Source organism: Lissotriton vulgaris, chromosome 5, assembly GCF_964263255.1.
Source record: "Lissotriton vulgaris chromosome 5, aLisVul1.2, whole genome shotgun sequence".
Lineage (NCBI taxonomy): Eukaryota > Metazoa > Chordata > Amphibia > Caudata > Salamandridae > Lissotriton > Lissotriton vulgaris.
In genome coordinates, this window is record NC_141693.1 from 1,515,415,484 (window position 1) to 1,515,437,279 (window position 21,796).

Sequence of the window (21,796 nt, forward strand, 5' to 3'; positions counted from 1 at the left end):
GTATGCCCTGCTCTGGCATCAAGTGCAGTACTGCCTCCCATAGGTATGCCCTGCTCTGGCATCAAGTGCAGTACTGCCTCCCTTAGGTATGCCCTGCTCTGGTATGTGCAGTACTGCCTCCATTAGGTATGCCCTGCTCTGGCATCAAGTGCAGTACTGCCTCCCTTAGGTATGCCCTGCTCTGGTATGTGCAGTACTGCCTCCCTTAGGTATGCCCTGCTCTGGCATCAAGTGCAGTACTGCCTCACATAGGAATGCCCTGCACTGGCATCAAGTGCAGTACTGCCTCGCTTATGTATGCCCTGCACAGACATCATGTGCAGTTCTGTTTCCCATAGGGGAGCCCTACTATCTGCATCATGTGCAGTACTGCCTCCCTTAGGTATGCCCTGCACTGGCATCAAGTGTAGTTCTGCCTCCCATAGGTATGCCCTGCTCTGGTATCATGTGCAGTACTGTCTCCCTTAGGTATGCCTTGCACTGGCATCAAGTGCAGTACTGCCTCCCATAGGTATGCCCTGCTCTGGTATCATGTGCAGTACTGCCTCCCTTATTTATGCCCTGCACTGGCATCAAGTGCAGTACTGCCTCCAATAGGTATGCCCTGCACTGGCATCAAGTGCAGTACTGCCTCCCTTATTTATGCCCTGCACTATCATCGAGTGCAGTACTGCCTCGAAGAGGTATGCCCTGCTCGGGCATCATGTGCAGTACTACCTCCCTTAGGTATGCCCTGCTCTGGTTTCATGTGCAGTACTGCCTCCCTTAGGTATGCTATGCTATGCTATAGTGATTTATATAGCGCACGGCTGCCTCAGCAAAGGGGCGTCCCGGCGCTGCGGAAGGACAGAGTACAGTGAGGTGGAGACGCTAAGGAGGGAACTATTGTTGAAAAAGGTGTGTTTTGATAGCCTTTCTGAAGACTAGGAGATCCTGAATCCCGCGGATAGCTTCAGGGAGACTGTTCCATAGCTTGGCCGCTAGGAAACTGAAAGAGCGGCCGCCCACTCTAGCCAGTCTGGTGCGGGGGACGATTGCAAGATGCTGCCCCTCTGACCGGAGTAATCTCCTAGGGGTGTACATTGACAGAAGTGGGCGAAGCATTGGGGGGGAGGAGGTTTTAAGAATTTTGAAGGCGAAGCACAATGCTTTGAACTGGACCCTTTTGCCCACCGGGAGCCAATGCAGTTTCTTCAAGGTTCCCGATATAGAGGAATGGCGCGGGAGACCAACCAGAGCCCTGGCGGCCGCATTCTGAACTCTTTGCAATCTAGTGATTTCAGCTAGGTTAGCTCCCAATAAAAGGGAACTCGCATAGTCCAGTCTGGAGAGAATGGTCGCCTGGATGATAAGTTGACGAGTGCGGCAATCAAAGAACTTCAGAATGGGCCTGATGTTACGCAAAACGCCAAAGCATGTGGCGGCAACTTTTTTGGTGTGGTGCGTGAATTTTAAAGCAGAGTCCACCCAAACTCCCAGGTTTTTAACACACTCCTTCGGCATAGGGGGAGGGCCTAGCACATCCGGCCACCAGTTGTCACCCCAGGACGAGGTGTTTTTGCCCAGGAGGAGAATCTCCGTTTTCCCTGCTCTGGCATCAAGTGCAGAACTGCCTCCCATAGGAATGCCCTGCTCGGGCATCATGTGCAGTACTGCCTCCCTTAGGTATGCCCTGGTCTGGTATCATGTGCAGTACTGCCTCCCTAATGGTATGCCCTGCTCTGGCATCAAGTGCAGTACTGCCTCCCTTAGGTATGCCCTGCTCTGGCATCAAGTGCAGTACTGCCTCCCTTAGGTATGTCCTGCACTGGCATCAAGTGCAGTACTGCCTCCCTTAGGAATGCCCTGCTCTGGCATCAAGTGCAGTACTGCCTCACATAGGAATGCCCTGCACTGGCATCAAGTGCAGTACTGCCTCCCTTAGGTATGCCCTGCTCTGGCATAAAGTGCAGTACTGCCTCCCTTAGGTATGCCCTGCTCTGGCATCAAGTGCAGAACTGCCTCCCATAGGAATGCCCTGCTCGGGCATCATGTGCAGTACTGCCTCCCTTAGGTATGCCCTGCTCTGGCATCAAGTGCAGTACTGCCTCACATAGGAATGCCCTGCACTGGCATCAAGTGCAGTACTGCCTCCCTTAGGTATGCCCTGCTCTGGCATAAAGTGCAGTACTGCCTCACATAGGAATGCCCTGCACTGGCATCAAGTGCAGAACTGCCTCCCATAGGAATGCCCTGCTCGGGCATCATGTGCAGTACTGCCTCCCTTAGGTATGCCCTGCTCTGGCATCAAGTGCAGTACTGCCTCACATAGGAATGCCCTGCACTGGCATCAAGTGCAGTACTGCCTCCCTTAGGTATGCCCTGCTCTGGCATCAAGTGCAGTACTGCCTCCCTTAGGTATGTCCTGCACTGGCATCAAGTGCAGTACTGCCTCCCTTAGGTATGCCCTGCTCTGGCATCAAGTGCAGTACTGCCTCCCTTAGGTATGTCCTGCACTGGCATCAAGTGCAGTACTGCCTCCCTTAGGTATGCCCTGCTCTGGCATCAAGTGCAGTACTGCCTCACATAGGAATGCCCTGCACTGGCATCAAGTGCAGTACTGCCTCCCTTAGGTATGCCCTGGTCTGGTATCATGTGCAGTACTGCCTCCCTAACGGTATGCCCTGCTCTGGCATCAAGTGCAGTACTGCCTCCCTTAGGTATGCCCTGCTCGGGCATCATGTGCAGTACTGCCTCCCTTAGGTATGCCCTGCTCTGGCATCAAGTGCAGTACTGCCTCCCTTAGGTATGCCCTGCTCTGGCATCAAGTGCAGTACTGCCTCCCTTAGGTATGCCCTGGTCTGGTATCATGTGCAGTACTGCCTCCATTAGGTATGTCCTGCACTGGCATCATGTGCAGTACTGCCTCCCTTAGGTATGCCATGCTCTGGCATCATGTGCAGTACTGCCTCCCTTAGGTATGCCCTGCTCTGGCATAAAGTGCAGTACTGCCTCCCTTAGGTATGCCCTGCTCTGGCATAAAGTGCAGTACTGCCTCCCATAGGAAAGCCCTGCACTGGCATCATGTGCAGTACTGCCTCCCTTAGGTATGCCCTGCTCTGGCATCAAGTGCAGTACTGCCTCCCTTAGGTATGCCCTGCTCTGGCATAAAGTGCAGTACTGCCTCCCATAGGAAAGCCCTGCACTGGCATCATGTGCAGTACTGCCTCCCTTAGGTATGCCCTGCTCTGGCATCAAGTGCAGTACTGCCTCCCTTAGGTATGCCCTGGTCTGGTATCATGTGCAGTACTGCCTCCCATAGAAATGCCCTGCTCTAGCATCAAGTGCAGTACTGCCTCCATTAGGTATGTTCTGCTCTGGCATAAAGTGCAGTACTGCCTCCCACAGGAAAGCCCTGCACTGGCATCATGTGCAGAACTGCCTCCCTTAGGTATGCCCTGCTCTAGCATCAAGTGCAGTACTGCCTCCATTAGGTATGTTCTGCTCTGGCATAAAGTGCAGTACTGCCTCCCACAGGAAAGCCCTGCACTGGCATCATGTGCAGTACTGCCTTCCTTATTTATGCCCTGCACTATCATCGAGTGCAGTACTGCCTCCCATAGAAATGCCCTGCTCTAGCATCAAGTGCAGTACTGCCTCCCTTAGGAATGCCCTGCTCTGGTATCATGTGCAGTACTGCCTCCCTTACGAGTGCCCTTCTCTGGCATCATGTGCAGTCCTGCTTCCAATGTGCCAGTCCACTTCTCTGCTTCGTGAAGTTCTGCCTCCCACAGGAGAACCCTGCTTTCTGCTACTGCAGCCGCCACCTTTCGTGCTTTATCCTGGTTTGTAAGCACTGATGACACTGATGACATACAGAGGATTTGAAGATATTATCACCTTGGGCGGAAACTCACTTAGGAAGCCATCTAACTAATGAGGCCATCTGTTGGGACTAATCCTGGTCTATTCTTAGCGCGGCCTGTCTGAGGTGGGTGTCCCCGGGTCCCATGGGCCCATGCGGAGAGAGGGCCCCATCTCTGTACCCCCTCCAGAGGGTGTACCCCAACACACACCACAGGAGGGGTACTGCTGTACCTCAACATGCCCTACAGGAGATTTACTACTGTACCTCAGCAAGCCACACAGGAGGGTACTGAACCTCAACACGCCAAACAGCAGTGTGCTGAACCTCAACACGCCACACAGGAGGGGTCCTGCTGTACCTCAACATGCCCTACAGGAGAGGTACTACCTTACCTCAACATGCAAGGAGAGTACTGAACCTTAACACATCATACAAGAGGGTACTGAACCTCAACATGTGATACAGCAGTGAGAAGAGTATTGTTGTACCCCAACTCATATGGGGTACCATAGGATATCAACACAACCTGCTGCGGGTATCGCTGAACCTCAACATACCCCATATGAGGGAGTCCTACTGTACCTTAACATGCCCTGCACCTGAATAATCCCTACAGAAGAAGGTAGAGCTGTACCACAACCCATCTTACATGAGGAGATGTGACTGTGCCTGAAGAAGTAACGGACCCCTCTCCCCCAGCGCCTTGAGACCCTTCCGGGTGAGTAGCGCGCTATACAAATGACTTGATTGATTGAAGATGCAATGAACCTGAGCATGCCCTATACAGCTTGAAGCCAGGATTCATGCCCATCTACAACTCTAACCCTCCTCCTGGAAGGCCGATGATCTCACTACGCACTTTAACTAAAAAAATGACTTGGGTTTCAGACCAAGTAGCTCCACTCAAACTCAAACAAATAAGGCGAACCAAATCAAAACACTGCTTCAAAGTGGAACTTAATAACGAAAGGTGTCAATTCAGACAAAAGGAAAGGTCTTGGAGACTAAACCCCATGACATTGCACCTAGCGCAACTTACATCTGCTCGGCTGGCATACAAAAAAACAGTTTTTAGTGAATAGGCGTCTTTCTTCCGCAGCCAACTAGATCTGGCGAAAAACAGACCGAGAGAACTTTTCAACATTGTCAAAAGCCAAACAAACTGCACTCCCTCTCACGATTTCAAAGCCACCAAAGAGCGATGTGAAGAAATTGCCACCTTCTTCACTAATAAAGTCTCAAAAATTGATCAATCCTTCATCCAAACCGCAAACCCTCCGACCCTCTTAACCTGCCCCGCTTTATCCACCATTGACCAATCAGAAAGAGTTCTTACCAAGGACAATTAGGTCGGCCTCCAGCTAAAAAACAATGTGCATTGGTCAGACTTTGAGCTAATGTTGAAAAACAAGGTCTTCAGTATAATTTCTAACCTAAAATCTTCTTCCCACACTATGGACTCCCTCCCATCCCCAATTATAAAAGAACTCAACCACACCATTTCCCCATTCTGGACAAAAATCATCAACCCCTCTCTCATCTCAGGCTGCGTCCCAGACTCCCTTCCACTAGGACAAATAACGCCCATTCTCAAGAAACCAGGGGCCGACCCTAATGATCTTAACAACCTCAGATCGATCTCCAACCTCCCGTTCCTTGCAAAACCATTGGAGAAATGCATTCTCCTTCAACTCAACAAACACGTTGATGAAGTCAACCTCCTCGGCACCTTTCAATCAGGATTCAGAAAAGGCTGTAGCACTGAAACAGCTATGCTCAACATCTCTGACTATATTCACAAGGCTTTAGATGAAGGTGATGCCTGCCTACTCATCCTTATTTACCTATTTGCGGCATTCGACACAGTAACTCATCCAGCTCTTCCGGAGACCTTGTCGAAGCGCTCCGGCATTAATGGCATAGAACTAAAATGGTTCATCTCCTTCCTTCAACACCACTCGCAACAAATTAAAATCAACTCCTGTCTCTCGAAGCCAACAAAAATCACACTTGGGGTCCCGCAAGGCTCGATCCTCTCCCCGGCCATCTCCAATCTCTTCATGGAGCCCCTCACAATCATCTTGAAAAAAGCTGGAGTGAATTACCACCTTTACGCTGATGACACCCAAATCTATTTCAAAATCAAGTCTCCCAGCGACATCCGACACCTCAATGTCACTCTAACCGAGATACAAACTTGGTTCAACGCTAATCACTTAAAGCTCAACCCGGATAAAACGGAGCTAATTCTATTCTCTCCAAAAAGCAACCACTGACCAATCCAAGAGTGGCTCAAGAATCTCGTTGCCCTAAACTTCCCCCTCATCCTATCAGACTCAGTTAAGTCTCTAGGCATCACCCTTGACAAGAACTTATCAATGGAGTCTCACATCAAAAACTCTGTAAAAGGTGCTCTTTTCTCACTAAAATACCTCAAGAAATTGAAACCTTTTCTTCCCCATGATGACCTCAGGACGGTAGTTCAATCCCTAGTTCTCTCTAAAATTGACTACGGGAACGCCATCTCAACAGGGACTCCAAAAGCTCACCTAGCCTCACTAAGGGCAGTGCTGAACATGGCCGCTCGACTCATATCTGGAGTAAAAAAAATTGAACACATCACTCCAGCTCTCAACTCCCTCAACTAGCTTCCCATGGACGGGAAGTGTATTTACAAGCTGGCCTGCATCACACACAAAACCCTTCACTCTTTGGCCCCCAACTACCTAAACAACAAACTGGTAAGAGCAGGTCAATCCAGAACTCTGAGATACTCCAACTCACTCCTTCTTATCCCTCCAAAACTGAAAAAGAAAACCACTCAGTATCGATTGTTTTCTGGCAACGCTCCCAGGATGTGGAACGCTCTCCCTAGAGACATCGGATGTAACCCCTCCTTCTCCTGTTTCAAAATGGACCTGAAACTCCATCTCCTTGACAAATACTTTCCTGACCAAGGTCAGCTAACCTAGACTTCAATATCCAGGTTGACACCTCTCTCTCTTAACATTCAAGGATAGTTGGTAACCGGACTGTGTTAGCCACCTTCGTTTGTTTTCTCTCCCTCCCCTTCACTGATTACCTATTTTTCATGTTGTACTTTTTTTTAATCTCTATTTTTGCTCCCTTACTGCTTTCCCACTGTGTAATGCAACTTCCTTCTGTTTTTACAGTGTGTATGTAAAGCGCTCTGATACCTACGGGTCAAGCTAGCACTTTAAAAAACTTTTAAAATAAATAAATAAAAGAGATAGCAGTGTACCTGAACACAGCCTGTGTAATGGGGTAAAACTGTATCTCAAAGCATCCCACTGCTCTGCCTCAACATGCGGTACTGCTGTGCATGAAACAGCCTATACTAAGGGTTGCCTCCAAACGATCACAGACCCAAGTAGGAGAAATGTCCATACCTCTTAGCCACTGTATCCCCTCTCTAGTGTTGTACCATAACAGGCCCTCCAGGAGATGGTATCGCTGTACCTCAACATACCGTACAGGAGTGGGTACCACTCTATCCCAACTCATTCTACAACAAGGAGTACACCTGTACCTCAAAACACCCTGTAGAGAGGAGTCTCAGTGTAACTCAACATGCCCTATCCCTGAATACGCAGTGTACAGCTGTACGTCAACACATCTTACAAGAGAGGGTACCACTGTACCAGAAGATACCATGCACCTGAACATGCCAAGCCTCAAAGGATTCCAGTGTACCTCAACACGCCTTGCTAATGGGGTACAATCCGAACCTCAGAACACACTAAAATACGTGGTACTGGTCTACCTCAACAAGCCCTGCACACTGGAGTACGCAGTGCCTCAGAAATAACTATATTAAGGGGTACCTCCAACCTATCACAGATCCTAGTGGGAGAAATGCACATATCTCTATCCCCTAACTGGTGCTGTAACTCAACATGCCATACACAAAGAGGTACCACCAACCACTCACAGATCCAAGTGAAAGAGAAATCCTGTCCTCTACAGATCAATATCACTTTTCTTTGAGCAGGACACCCCGATCCATTGCAAGCAGGCGAAAGCAGCTTCAGATCTCTATATCTTCTCACAGTGCTGCACCTCAACATGCTCTACACATTGGACGGTGCACCTTTGTGCAGGATGCGCTGAGGCGCAACACTAGGGAGAAGCTGCAGCGTCTGAAACTCTCTTACTTGGAGATTGAGGGCAAGGCCTTTGTTGCATCTGTGGTGCTGCACCTCAACATGCTCTACACATGGGACGGTACACCTATGTGCTGGATGCGTTGAGGCGCAGCACTAGGGAGAAGCTGCAGCAGTCTGAACCTCTCTTACTTGGAGATTGAGGACAAGGCCTTTGTTGCACCTGTGGTGCTGCATCTCAACATGCTCTACACATGGGACAGGACACCTTGGTGCAGGATGCGTTGAGGCGCAGCACTAGGGTGAAGCTGCAGCAGTCTGAACCTCTCTTACTTGGGGATTGAGGACAAGACCTTTGTTGCATCTGTGGTGGGGCACCTCAACATGCTCTACACATGGGACAGGGCACCTTGGTGCAGGATGCGTTGAGGCGCAGCACTAGGGTGAAGCTGCAGCAGTCTGAACCTCTCTTACTTGGGGATTGAGGACAAGACCTTTGTTGCATCTGTGGTGCTGCACCTCAACATGCTCTACACATGGGACAGGGCACCTTTGTGCATGATGTATGGAGGCGCAACACAAGGGTGAAGCTGCAGCGTCTGAACCTCTCTTACTTGGAGATTGAGGACAAGGCCTTTGTTGCATCTGTGGTGCTGCAAATCAACATGCTCTATACATGGGACGGTGCACCTGTGTGCTGGATGCGTTGAGGCGCAGCACTAGGGTGAAGATGCAGCAGTCTGAACCTCTCTTACTTGGACATTGAGGACAAGGCATTTGTTGCATCTGTGGTGCTGCACCTCAACCTGCTCTACACATGGGACGGTGCACCTGTGTGCTGGATGCGTTGAGGCGCAGCACTAGGGTGAAGCTGCAGCGTCTGAAACTCTCTTACTTGGATATTGAGGACAAGGCATTTGTTGCATCTGTGGTGCTGCACCTCAACATGCTCTACACATGGGACGGTGCACCTGTGTGCTGGATGCGTTGAGGCGCAGCACTAGGGTGAAGCTGCAGCAGTCTGAACCTCTCTTACTTGGAGATTGAGGACAAGACCTTTGTTGCATCTGTGGTGCTGCACCTCAACATGCTCTACACATGGGACAGGGCACCTTTGTGCATGATGTATGGAGGCGCAACACAAGGGTGAAGCTGCAGCGTCTGAACCTCTCTTACTTGGAGATTGAGGACAAGGCCTTTGTTGCATCTGTGGTGCTGCAAATCAACATGCTCTATACATGGGACGGTGCACCTGTGTGCTGGATGCGTTGAGGCGCAGCACTAGGGTGAAGATGCAGCAGTCTGAACCTCTCTTACTTGGACATTGAGGACAAGGCATTTGTTGCATCTGTGGTGCTGCACCTCAACCTGCTCTACACATGGGACGGTGCACCTGTGTGCTGGATGCGTTGAGGCGCAGCACTAGGGTGAAGCTGCAGCGTCTGAAACTCTCTTACTTGGATATTGAGGACAAGGCATTTGTTGCATCTGTGGTGCTGCACCTCAACATGCTCTACACATGGGACGGTGCACCTGTGTGCTGGATGCGTTGAGGCGCAGCACTAGGGTGAAGCTGCAGCAGTCTGAACCTCTCTTACTTGGAGATTGAGGACAAGGCTTTTGTTGCATCTGTGGTGCTGCAAATCAACATGCTCTACACATTGGATGGTGCACCTTTGTGCCGGATGCTTTGAGGCGCAGGGCACCTTTGTGCATGATGTATGGAGGCGCAACACTAGGGTGAAGCTGCAGCAGTCTGAACCTCTCTTACTTGGGGATTGAGGACAAGACCTTTGTTGCATCTGTGGTGGGGCACCTCAACATGCTCTACACATTAGATGGTGCACCTTTATGCGGGATGCGGTGAGGCGCAGCACTAGGGAGAAGCTGAAGCAGTCTGAACCTCTCTTACTTGGAGATTGAAGACAAGGCCTTTGTTGCACCTCAACAGAGGCACCAGGAAAAGATTTTTCCAGATGAGGCAATGCTTGGACAAGCGTGTTGCTCAGACCTCTATCACCTCACGTATGCAATACCGCAGCACAGTGCTGTATAAATATGACATTTCTATGGAATAAAGTTAAAAGCACGAATGGTGTGCAGCCCTCCCTCTTTAGTGCTGTTTAGCCTTAACACAGCCTTATAGCCAAAGAGAGCCGGGGTTGTACCTTAACTCGGCTCTTCATGGAGACTTTCTGCTGAGGAAAGGGTTAATTGAAGCAAGGGCAAGTCTGTATTTTATCTGGCACTCTCATTTAACCAGGATAGGCCATCTTTTACCCAGTGCAGCAGCCTACCCCAGCAGAACATGCACACAACCTATCATTTAGAATATGGACTTTATACCTAACACACGTGCGTAGACATGCATGCCATATTTACAGATTATGGATCCTGTAGGTGTCTTTCAAAATATCCCTCAACTTCAGCCTACTACACAGTTAGTTAGCCTTACAATCATAACAGGCTTCCCACCATGAGGGATGTGTCACTCAAAACCTGCCCCGATCACATAGAATAAGTACTGGAGGGCCAAGGAACCGTTGTGTATTGCACAGCACATACTGGGAGTACTGTAGCTCAATCCACCTGCATATAATATATGTCCAACCAATACACTGAGCAAATGGGACATGGCCCACAGAGTATAAACTGCATAATTTATGATTCATACATTATGATACCAAGCATATGTATGCATACATACCAAACCTCAGGCCACACACAGAATTAAAGGGATCTCGTGTACATGCAATATACATTGCATGCAGCACATACTGCATGCGTCTGGACTATCTTACAGTGTGTGTTCTCCTGGCAGCACCAGGGTGTACACACAGCTCTCCACCTCGGTGCTTCCGGCAAGAAGGAACCCCGCGGGCACTTCATTTAAATCTCGGTGCGGCACTTGGACACGTGGGAGGTTCCTGGTCATTTAACAAACCACACGCGACTTTCTATTGCACCTATGCATGCATTAGAGGCGAAGCATGATGACGTCATCTGAGAGGGAGCGCATTTAAACGCACAGACTGCGAAGAACGGCTGCCTCCTTTGTCACATCCTACTGTCTATCAATTTCAAGGAAGCTTGGCCTGGGACCTGGGGGCGGGGTCCTTTAAACTTTGTGTACCGAGGAGCTTTTCTTTTTTGTTTTTGTTGGTTTAGGGGTCATGATCGATTTTTCCACAAGTGTAATTTATATGCAAAACTCATCAACGATCTCTACCTAGATAAACTTATGTTATGTTCCACTCATTTTCACAAATCACGTTTGAACATCGAAAAAATCATGTACTAAACGTATACAACCAAGCACCATCAAACACATAAACAACTGAACAGTCGGATGAAAGCATGCCTAGAATGGAAGCAGAACGTTTGCCATAACGATGCTAGAACATGCAATACCAATGCCAACATCATTTCAGCACACATTATTTCAGCTGAGACTTTTATCTGCACCATTCCAGTGACACAGCGATCATTTAGTGTGCCTGTTGTTCCCAACAACTCTTAAGTGTTGCCAGAACCAAAAAACACTCATATATATAGTCCCGTCACTCAGTGAAGCCCGGGTAGGGAAAGAATAAATGGGTGCTTTGTTTTGGTTTCGGTAAAGGTAGGTGGTTCTGAGGTTTGACTTTTCAAAAGGACTAAACGGTGCTGTCTGTCTGGGTTAGAGAGTTGGTGCTATTTTCTTTTGTAGTGTTACATTTTTGTTTGCCTCTTTTTTCACTAGGGTTGAAAAGCTGGATTCATTTTGTTTTGTTGTATTACAGGATTGGTTTGGGGTTTTTATTTTTTGACAAGGTTGAGGCTTTGGTTAGTTTTTTATTTTATTTACCGTAGATGGTCGAATTTACGGTTAGATAGTCAGTTTAAGGCATTAGGTTTGGCAGTGATGTGCGTTTGTTTTTTGTTTTTCATCAGGTTGTTGGTTATCTGTAGAAACAAGGTTTTTTTAATATGATTGAAAGGTGTTATAAGGTTGTTTTGTACGTTCAGTAAACAGGAGTGTTTGTCTTGTTATGTTTGGGTATCATTGAATTCCAGTTTTTGTTAGCAAGATGATGGTTTGTATATTTTCTAGCAAACACAAGGAGATGATGGACGGAGCGCTGAAACTTTTCAGACACTCACTCCCAGTCACAGATCTGGGTTGAATCCATGATCATTCTAAATCCATCATTGTTCTTTAGCTCACCTTACCACCCGAGTTTGGGCCCAGCCATATGCAAATCAGTGTTGACCCTGTGCCTCAAGGGAAAAGTCCAGCCCGAACTGTCAAGCCATGTCTTCCCTTTACCGGAAACAAATATCCTGGGACCGGTTTCGGGGTAACACCCCATATCAGCCAGGCTTGTTTGAATCCAGTGGCAAAGTGAGCAAGGGACCCACATCTGGGCATGCTCTGCCAACTTAGGACGAACAAAGCAAACGCAAGTAGATGATGGACAGAATATTTTTTCTAGGACATACATGTTGGGAAGGTGACTCTCCAGATGGACCGATAAACAGCGTTTAGAGTTTCTAGTAGTATCATTTAGAGGATGGTGTATGTAGATTTTAGGCAGCCCTAAGATGCTAATTATTTTTTCCCCAGAAGACATAGAGCACTGGGTTAGGAGAATTTCAATAGAATTGGAAGGTTTACGTTGAGCTGACCCGTCTAGGTTCTAGGTTGAGGTTTTCGTTTGGGTTTCTTGGTATGGTTGTTTTGGGTTTCTGTTTGTATGACAGATTGTTTTGCAGGAGTTGTCGAGGAGGTTGGTTTTGAACTTTCAGTACGATTGAGTGGTTGGTTTTGCACTTTTCAGCTGATTTAAAGCATCATCCTTTCATAAAGGTGCAAGGGCGGAGTGCGGGGCTTTGCTTACCAAGAAGTAGGAGCTTGACTGTCTTGGCATCCTTGTCGGCATCTTCCTGCAGCTTTTTCTCCAGCTCCTTTGACCGCTTTGCAAGCTCTTTGTCCTCAGCACTGGCACCGCTCCCCATGCTGTCGGTGTCCTCCTGCTCCAGGTCTTCCCTTTCAGGAAACCCCTCCAGTGGGGAGCCCACAGAGGAAGAAATGGCGACGAGAGGGTGGATCAACTTAAGGGATGGAAAGGATTGCTGGACTCTGGCTGCTACGAAAGTGCAGCTGCCCTGTGCATCTCTCCAACCTGCTCTCCCGTTACCTTAATTAGCAGTGGATAACACCAGCTCTTACTTGAGATTGTCAGTTTTCTTAAATCTCCCCACGTGACTGAAGGAAATCCTATTAAAAGGCTGAGAGGTTAAAGATGACTGGCAGTGTCTAGTAATGCCAGGCAGGGAGGCCAGGCTCGAGGTGCTTTTCCAGTAGCCCATGTTGCAGTTCTGGTTGCCAGGGGCAGCGAACCCACGAGCAGCACAGGGTGCTTAGGTATCAATGTGCAGAATTAATCCAGCAGTTTAGACTCCCAAATCAGAACATTACAGGGCTGAATCCTCAGGGAAACAATGCCCACACCTTCCCATCTCCTCCAAAGTGTGTCTGAGTTTCAAGTGTCCTGCTGTGGGGAGCAGCATTTCTGTCCCACTCCCTGTCGCACAGCTTGTTGGGGGAAATGTCCCATTGTTCAATACTTGTAATTCACTTTAATCCATATTCATCCATTGACTCCCAAAAAATATTCAGCTTTTTACTTTTGATCCCATTCGGTCCACACGTGGGGGTGTCAGGCTAATTTTCAAAAAACTGAATCTTTTTTGGAGTACTTGGATGAATATGGATTAAAGTGAATTACAAGTATGGAACAATTGGAAATTTCCCCCAAACAAGCTGTGGGACTGGGAGTGGGGCGGAAATGCTGCTCCCCACAGCATGATACTAACTTTTGTGCTACCCTGGGGAAGGCATTGAACTCCGTTCACGCACGCATTCGAAGATTGATATGGACAAAAACAGTGAAAGTTTTGGATAAATAATGGTGCGCATCCCTTTTTTCTATTGATGAGTTTCAAGTGTACCATTCTTTGCGCCTGGGCTCAACAGTCAGGGCATCTACAGCCATCGAGAGGCAGATGTGTCTTTACACCTATCCAAATATTGTAAAATGCCACAAAAGATTATGGCGCCTAAATGAACCAATGGCGGAAGTGACGCAACAGCGTGAGGCCAGATACAAAAAACTTGACGAGAGAGAAGAGTATTTGAGGGGGGGGGGGGGGGGGACGTTGGTCGTGGGATGCCCTGCTGAAGATGGGGTGCCCTTCTGTTCTTATGAACAATCATGCCACACCCCCTTCCCCCATGTCTGCCAGCTTCAGCGCTGATGCCACCGTGGCTACTCGCCCATCTGGCGGCCGCGGGCGGGCGGTGTCTCACGGCGAGCTGATGCGACGTGACAGGAAGCAAGTGTCACTAATCGCTGGCCACACTTGGCAGTCCCCTGCTAACTGGGTAATCAGGCTCTTCCCCAGCCCGCCACCTAAGCGCTTTAAAGTGTAGGCTTTGCGGGGCTAATCTTATCCAGCCTCCCTCCTTAGCACCCTCCGCCGTGCTACCGGCCCCACCCTCGCCCCCCGGCTGCTGGTTGGTCCTGCAGCCCTGAGCCCCTTATGGGATTATTGGCGAGCTCAGTTTATTTCAGGTGATGCAGGTGGCGCTGGCAGGAGCGGCCTCTGGCCCTGCCATGGGGGCTGCATGTTCATCCTCTGCGAAGAGGAGGGCAGCGCACAACAGGAGACACAGACGAAGGCCAGGGCGCTCAAAAACAGCGCGGCCGAGAGCCCGAAAGAAACGTTGGCGTTGAAAAAGCTGAATTCCCTGCACGTCACCCATTAACCACTCTAGATTTATTTTTTGGGGTCTGTGAACGACGCAATAACAGACCAATGATTGAAGAGTGCTGGCTGAAAGGCACTATAAGTAAGTATATTATGCTTATAATTTTAGTAAAATCAGAATGTCTCCATAATCGAGTATATTCTCCTTATAAATGTTTTGAATTCAGAACTTCAAGGCGCGACCGCCAGACCTAACATTAATAAAGTAAATTATAAACATAATTTTAGTAAAATCAAAAGGTCTCGGCTAACGCCAAACTTTTTTTTAAAAAAGAGGTGACTTCCTATATTTAGGTAATCACGAAGCAGAAATTTTGGACCACCGGTGTAACACCCACCTCGGCTAAATTCCATTGTGTGGAATTAGCGCCACCTCGTGGTCGACATTGAAACTACAGTAAAATACAGGCCCCGTCTATCCAAGGCAGTAGCTATAGATATTCCATCATGTACACGCATGATGCTCACGAGCTGTCGGTTCATCTCCTCACCTGCGCAGACTGGAAAGGTGCTTTCCTCTGTTAGTCTTCTATGTGTTGTTTCTCACAGAAACTTGGTTAACCTCTAGCTCTGGTCCGGATATTGTAAAAGCCCTCCCATCTGGATACCTCATATTTCATCAGGACAGGCCAGATGGAAGGGGGGGAGGGGTAGCCATCCTATACAGAGACAATTTCATGTGCAAGGCTGTGGATTGCGGCATTAATAATTCAGAAAGCTGCCAATTCGTGTTGCGACTATCCCCCACTTTCTCTATATCAGGCCTCCTTCTTTACCGGCCTCCTGCTACTATGGGTAACTTTGTAGACTCTCTTATCGAAGCAGTCATACCTTTAGCCGCGGCATCATCTAATTTTTTAGTTATTGGAGACCTTAACGTGCACTTTGATGACCCTCATGATAGATGGGCGAAAGACTTACAAGGCATGTTGGGTGCACTTGACCTTCACCTTGTTAACGTCGGCGCCACCCATGAGAGAGGCCATCAGCTGGATGTTATTTTTGCGAATTCAAAAAATTTGCTTGCCCTACATCCCTTCGCTCTTCCCTGGACTGACCACCATATGGTTCCTTTCAATTGGCAGTGGGTGAAAGGGAGAGACCCGGTTCCTCAACGGCATACTGTGGAACGTATCTGGTCGAGGCTGCCAGTGGGAAGTTGGGCAGCCGAGTTAGCAAGAACCTGTCCTCCCCCTGCTACTGACCCCACTATGGCGGATCAGCAGGTGGGTAATTGGATCACTAACACCCTGGATTCCCTGATCCCGAAAAAGAGGAGGCCTCTCAGAGAAAGAAGAGTTGGCTCTGCCCCTTGGTATACGCCCGAACTTAGGGTTCTCAGAACGTCATGCAAAAGATTAGAACGCGCTTGGAGAAGAGAGCGGACCGACGAAAATCGGAATGATTACAAGGCAGGGATGAGGAAGTACAAGGTGGCTTTGAAGGAGGCTAAAAAGAACTTTTTTAGTGTTCGGATCGAGAAGGCAAGCAATTCCCCAGGGGAATCTTTTAAGATCTTTAAAGAGCTGCTGAAGGCCCCGGTTCCCCCAGTTGTCCATGACAACCCGCAGGAGAAATGTGAGGAGCTCGCCAACTTCTTTCATTTGAAAATCGAAAAGATTCTGTCCTCACTGCCAGCGTTGTTGCAGAGCGTGGAAATGGACATCAGCTCAACAATAAGTCCCGCTGAGCTGCTATCGTTCGGCCCCTTCTCAGAGGAGGAGGTCGAAAAGGTCCTGAAAAAGATGAAGAGTGGGTCTCCTAGTGACCCGGCGCCTATGAAATCCCTCAAACAGGTGGCAAATGTTCTTTCCACTCCGCTTGCGGATCTTATTAATCTTTCGCTTGCACAAGGAATAGTGCCTCAAAGGTGGAAATCCGCTGTTGTCAAAGCACTTTTGAAGAAACCGGGATTAGATCCGTCTAATTTGGCCAATTTTAGGCCCATTTCACTCCTGCCCGGTTTTTCTAAAGTCGCAGAGAAGCTGGTCAATTACCAACTTTCTCGCCATCTTGAAGACCACCATTTGCTAGGGGACTCCCAGACGGGTTTTCGCCCTGGTCAGGGGACAGATACAGCCTTACTGGCAGTGGTGGAGGAAGCAAGGAGCATTCTCGATTCAGGGGGGTCAGTGGCAGTGATCCTCCTGGACTTGAGTGCGGCCTTTGACACCGTTAACCATCAGGTGCTCCTCCAACGGCTGGCAGAGGTGGGTGTTAAAGGGACGGCCCTCAAATGGTTGAAATCCTTCCTCTCAGACCGGTCCTATCAAGTCTGGGAAGGGGGAGAACAGTCCACCTTGTTCCCTCTTCAATGTGGAGTCCCGCAGGGCTCATCTTTGAGCCCTACCTTATTTAACACCTATATGGCTCCCCTTGAAAGAGTGGTCTCCCCTTCAGGAGTGAAGATCATCAGCTACGCTGATGATACGCAGCTGGTTGTGGGCCTCACCCAGCTGGAAGAACAACCCGAAGTCCTTCATGACTGTCTCTCCAATGTTCATCGTTGGATGTCTCAGTCTGCGTTGAAGCTCAACGGTGACAAGACTGAGCTGATGGTGCTGGGCAAGGCCTGTCCCTCTCTCATCACCAGTTGCTGGCCGCGGTCCCTGGGTGATCCACCATCCCCCAAGAAGGAAATCAAGAGCTTGGGGGTTTGGTTGGAGGAAGATCTATCCTTCAGGACCCATGCTAGGAAAACCGCGGGGGTATGCTTTGGCTTGCTGCGATCCGCTCGCAAAGTGCTACCTCTGCTCCCTAACTCTTCCAGGAAGCTTTTGATTCGCGGCCTAATTTTGTCGCGGCTCGACTTCGGGAACGCACTATTTTTGGGCGCCCCAGAAGCAACTTTCAAAACCCTTCAGCAGGTGCAGAATGCAGCAGCGAGGGTGTTAATGGAAGTGCCGCGTAGACAATCAGCTGCCCCCGCCCTGAAAGCGCTCCACTGGCTCCCTGTTAAGGAGCGGGTGAAATTTAAGGCGCTATGTACGGCCCATAAAATCTTGTACGGCAGGGGCCCTTCTATTCTGTCTTCTATGGCACGCCCCTACAAGCCCACACGCCCACTGCGCTCGGATCAAAGACATCTGATGCAGACCACAAGAGTAAAAAGAGCTCGCTCTGGGGGCCGACGCTTCTCGGTGCAAGTAGCGTCACACTGGAATTCCTTGCCCCTTAAGATCCGTGCTGAGCCCAATATCCTGCACTTCAGGAAACTACTTAAAACACACTTATTTCCAGTGTAGGATTGAGTAATAGCCTTTCGTGTCTGTGTTCACAGCGCCGGGATGCCCCTGGGTAACTGCGCGCGTTATAAATTTTATATAAATAAAAATAAATAAATATAACCAAGTTCCCGGCTGTGTGGATGGGTATTCGGCGCTGCAGCTTTGTTGTTGCTATGGGAGGGTTTGTTTGAATTCGACTTTTGGTTTGTTCTGTGTTTTTTGTTCACAGATCAAGAGATGTTCGCTTGGAATGGCTGCACTGAAATTTCCATCAACCGAGTGTCATGGCCGACTTCACCCACCACTGTTGAGTTTGGAGGGACCCGGCCCCAGGTCATTGCGACTAGGATGGTTTCGGACGCAAGGGGCCATGTGCAGTGCATTATGCTCCTTGTGCATGGCCATTATTCGCCAGGCGCATTGGCATGATCGTGGCCAGCGCAGTCTTTGGAACCAAGCAACGGCATCGTCCGATTTTTTTCTATAATAACTAAAAAGTAGAGAACGGATACGGAGAGCCAGGGGAAGGATGCCTTCTATGTTAGTACTCACAGCAAAATATGAATTCTAAGTCGAATCAAAGTAGACACATTTGCCAGAACTTACCTACAGCGTGGCTCCAGCATTAGTGACGGCTACCGATAACCAAGGCCCTGACTCCAGCCAGCATCAATCACATCATTTATGGTCCAATGAGGCCTGGGTGTTAGAGACGGAGCCAGGGGAGGTGTATGTATGAGTGGGTGGGGGGGGGGGGGCACATTGGGTCATTTACTAATCCTTCTGTATGAGTCTCCTGGCACCAGGTAGAATTAAATACCCTGATTACCACTAGATACTGTCACTGGAACAGAGTAGCCAGATCGTCTGGCTGAGCCTGACATTCCCATGTGTGAAATGTCCAGTTGATGTTAAAAGCCTTACAGGTGAGGTATGATATCTGCAAAATAATACATTACATTAGCATAACTTTAAACTACTTTAGCCATGTTTTGTACCCATGCTGACTAATGCATAAAGTGAACACCTATGTCTGACATTTTGAGCCTTTTTGTCAGAGCTAGGCTTCCGACACGAGAAACGGCTCGACCACAACGCTGAGCTCCTGTGGCAATCTGAAGGTCATCGTCCTTTCTCATGGTCTCAGTGTTACGGTTCCTCTAAATATATCACTTACTGTTCATCACAGAAACCTTCATGTAACACTATATTTACAAGCCCCTATCGCCTTCACAAGGTCACTTCCCACGAAGTGAAGGCACTGTTAAGCCACTTAAGGTGGCTTAACAGTGCCTTGCAAATAAGGCCCCTTTCATGCTATACTTAGTGTGAAAGAGGAGGGCAAAGGCTGTTGCTGTGGGCATTCCACCGCAACACCCATTGATTCTGATGCTGCCCCATATTTACAAGGGTGGCGTGAATATGGGGCAGCGCCAACATTTAGTCCAGGGAAAACCTAGTCTTACCCTGGTGAAATGAGGAGAAATGTTTCATTTCTCCTTGTTTTTGCTGTTTCCGTGTGTACTGTGTTGTGCAGCACACATGGAAACAGCAAAACTCCAATGATTGTTTATATGCAGGAAGGTGTCCCTTCCTCTACATAAACAATCATTTTTAAAAAAAATGACGTTTTGCAACTTCTATGTGTGATGCATCAAGCATCACACACAGAAGTTACAAAACACCATTTAAAGATTGTTTATGTGCATGAAGGGACACCTTCTTGCACATAAACAATCACTCCACTCAACACAGGCACCCTTTCACTATAGTGCAAGGGTGCCTGCATTGGCGCTAGGCAGCTACATTTAGCACCAGCGCAGGGGGAAACACAGATCTGCACCATATTCTTGTAAATATGTTGCAGCCCTGCTTTTTTAACATGGCGGAGTGTGTCATTTGCCTTCTTGATTTAACAACACGCTTCACCACTTTCTGTGTAAATATGCCCCTATATTTGTGACTTGCCTTTGCTCACCGAGCATACTCCATCCCACTTTTCTGGTGGACACTGTAATGTAATGTAATTTGATACTTGTATAGCGCACTACTCACCCGCAAGGGTCTCAAGGCGCTTGTACGAATACCGCTGTGAAACCCGTCCTGGCTTTCCCTGTGAGGCGTCCACTCCTGGGCACCCCCGTTGTGGAGATTAAGCAAGCTATTGCCCAGAGTTGCAGAGTGTGACTCCATGATTGGAATAGGCACCGAGGCGAGAATTATCAAGTCCATGGAATTTTTGAGCCCAAGACCCGTTGAGGCGGGGAATTGAACCCTGGTCCCGGACTAGACCTCTGCATCAGGGTCTGCCGCTCTAACCATTGAGCCACACTTCTCCTTTGTGGCCAGATGGACCTCTGATTCACAGGCTATTCATTTTTTTCTCACTAAACCTTTTTAAACTTCCAATTGCATCTGAGCAGAGTTTCTTTAACAAATCCTGCTTGTCCTAAGTGTGAGTGCAGACTGCACCATACCTGCAGCCACAGGGCTGAAGTACTGGCAGCATAGGCTGTGGCTCCCCCTCCAAAGCCACCATGGTGGGAACAGGCCTTCAAGGTCAATGCATGAATACATTCTGAGGTCCCAGATGGCTGACATCACTTACAAAGTGCTGTAAAACACAAGCATGCTCGTGAAGCTGCATCTTCGCAAACAGAAACCATTGCATCTGGCTCAGTCCATCTCTTTGACAAGCTTTGTTTCGAGATGGACCAGAACTGACGGTGTGGTTTGTTTGTTTTTTTAGTCAGTGTTAGTTGAGGTTAATTTTGTGATTTTTTCCTACACAATCCTGATGTCCCTTTGCTGAATTACACAAGCCTGAGTAATGGGCGTGCAAGCATAATACAAAAGCACCAGGCCCTCGCAGATTGGGATGTCGAATGGAAATGAATTGGTAATTACGGAACGGTTCTTGCACACAGTATAGTATGACCATCCTCTTTTAGCTTGCTTTGTATTACTCCTACTGGGATCCCTATGATTTTACTATCAATGATTCAACTATCAGAGGCAAAGGCATTCCACGAAAAGATGTGGCATAAACATCACACAGCAAACATCAAGTAACATTAGGATAATTAAAAAGAAATAAAAATGGGTTATTCCTTGAACACTGTTTCACTTTGTACAACATTAAGCACAGTGAAGTAAAGTCATTTGGCACTTTGGTCAAAATTTGGGAATTGAACGCAGGGGCTCCATGGGTTAGTTGGTGGGAGCGCTATCATCTAATTATCCTGTCAGCAGCAGGCCCCGCTGTACGCGCACTTAGAATGTCATGTCTAGTTGTCTCGCGCTCTCACGCCTGTGACGGATCAAGAATGAGCTCAGAAAGCTGGAGCGTTGCCCTCGATCCACCCTGATGGTTGTGGGGTGCGGGTCCTACAAGCTGAGAATAAAGTTTGGCTTTGTTGTGACTTCTATGCGGGCTCTGGGGTGTATCTTTACACAGGGCTTAGGTGTACCAGCGCAGAAACCAACAATTTCTAATTCTGATCCACCTCGCATTATCAGCTTAGCAGTGGCATGCCACAGCAACTCTGACCCGGTCTACAGGGATTTTGAACATTGCTGTCTTCTCATAGGTCCGTGTGATAGCCTGTCTCAAACAAGCATTGGCAAGGCCAATAGGTCTTGCCCATGTGAGAGCTATTGGCAATGTGTTTTAGTCGTGTTGTACACCAGTGTGGCTGCTCTTCAGCAAGGCTAAAGGTTAGTGGCATGGGGTAGATTGGAGTGGGATAGAGGGGAATGGGGTAGATTGTGATGTGATGTGATGT

The 21,796-nt window shown here is 48.5% G+C and overlaps 1 protein-coding gene across 2 annotated transcripts in view; it reads right to left on the bottom strand.

The window, feature by feature from the left end:
* Positions 1-21,796, bottom strand: part of GNAT2 (G protein subunit alpha transducin 2) — a 222,106-nt gene that overhangs the window by 93,374 nt on the left and 106,936 nt on the right. The window contains exon 1 of one of the 2 annotated variants that reach the window (XM_086923568.1): positions 12,852-13,151. The exons of the other annotated variant lie outside the window; for it this stretch is intronic. Coding sequence (XP_086779694.1) covers positions 12,852-12,969 — 118 coding nt within the window. The 5' untranslated portion in view covers positions 12,970-13,151. Of the gene's footprint in view, positions 1-12,851; positions 13,152-21,796 lie in introns of those variants that run through there. 2 annotated transcript variants of the gene reach the window in all.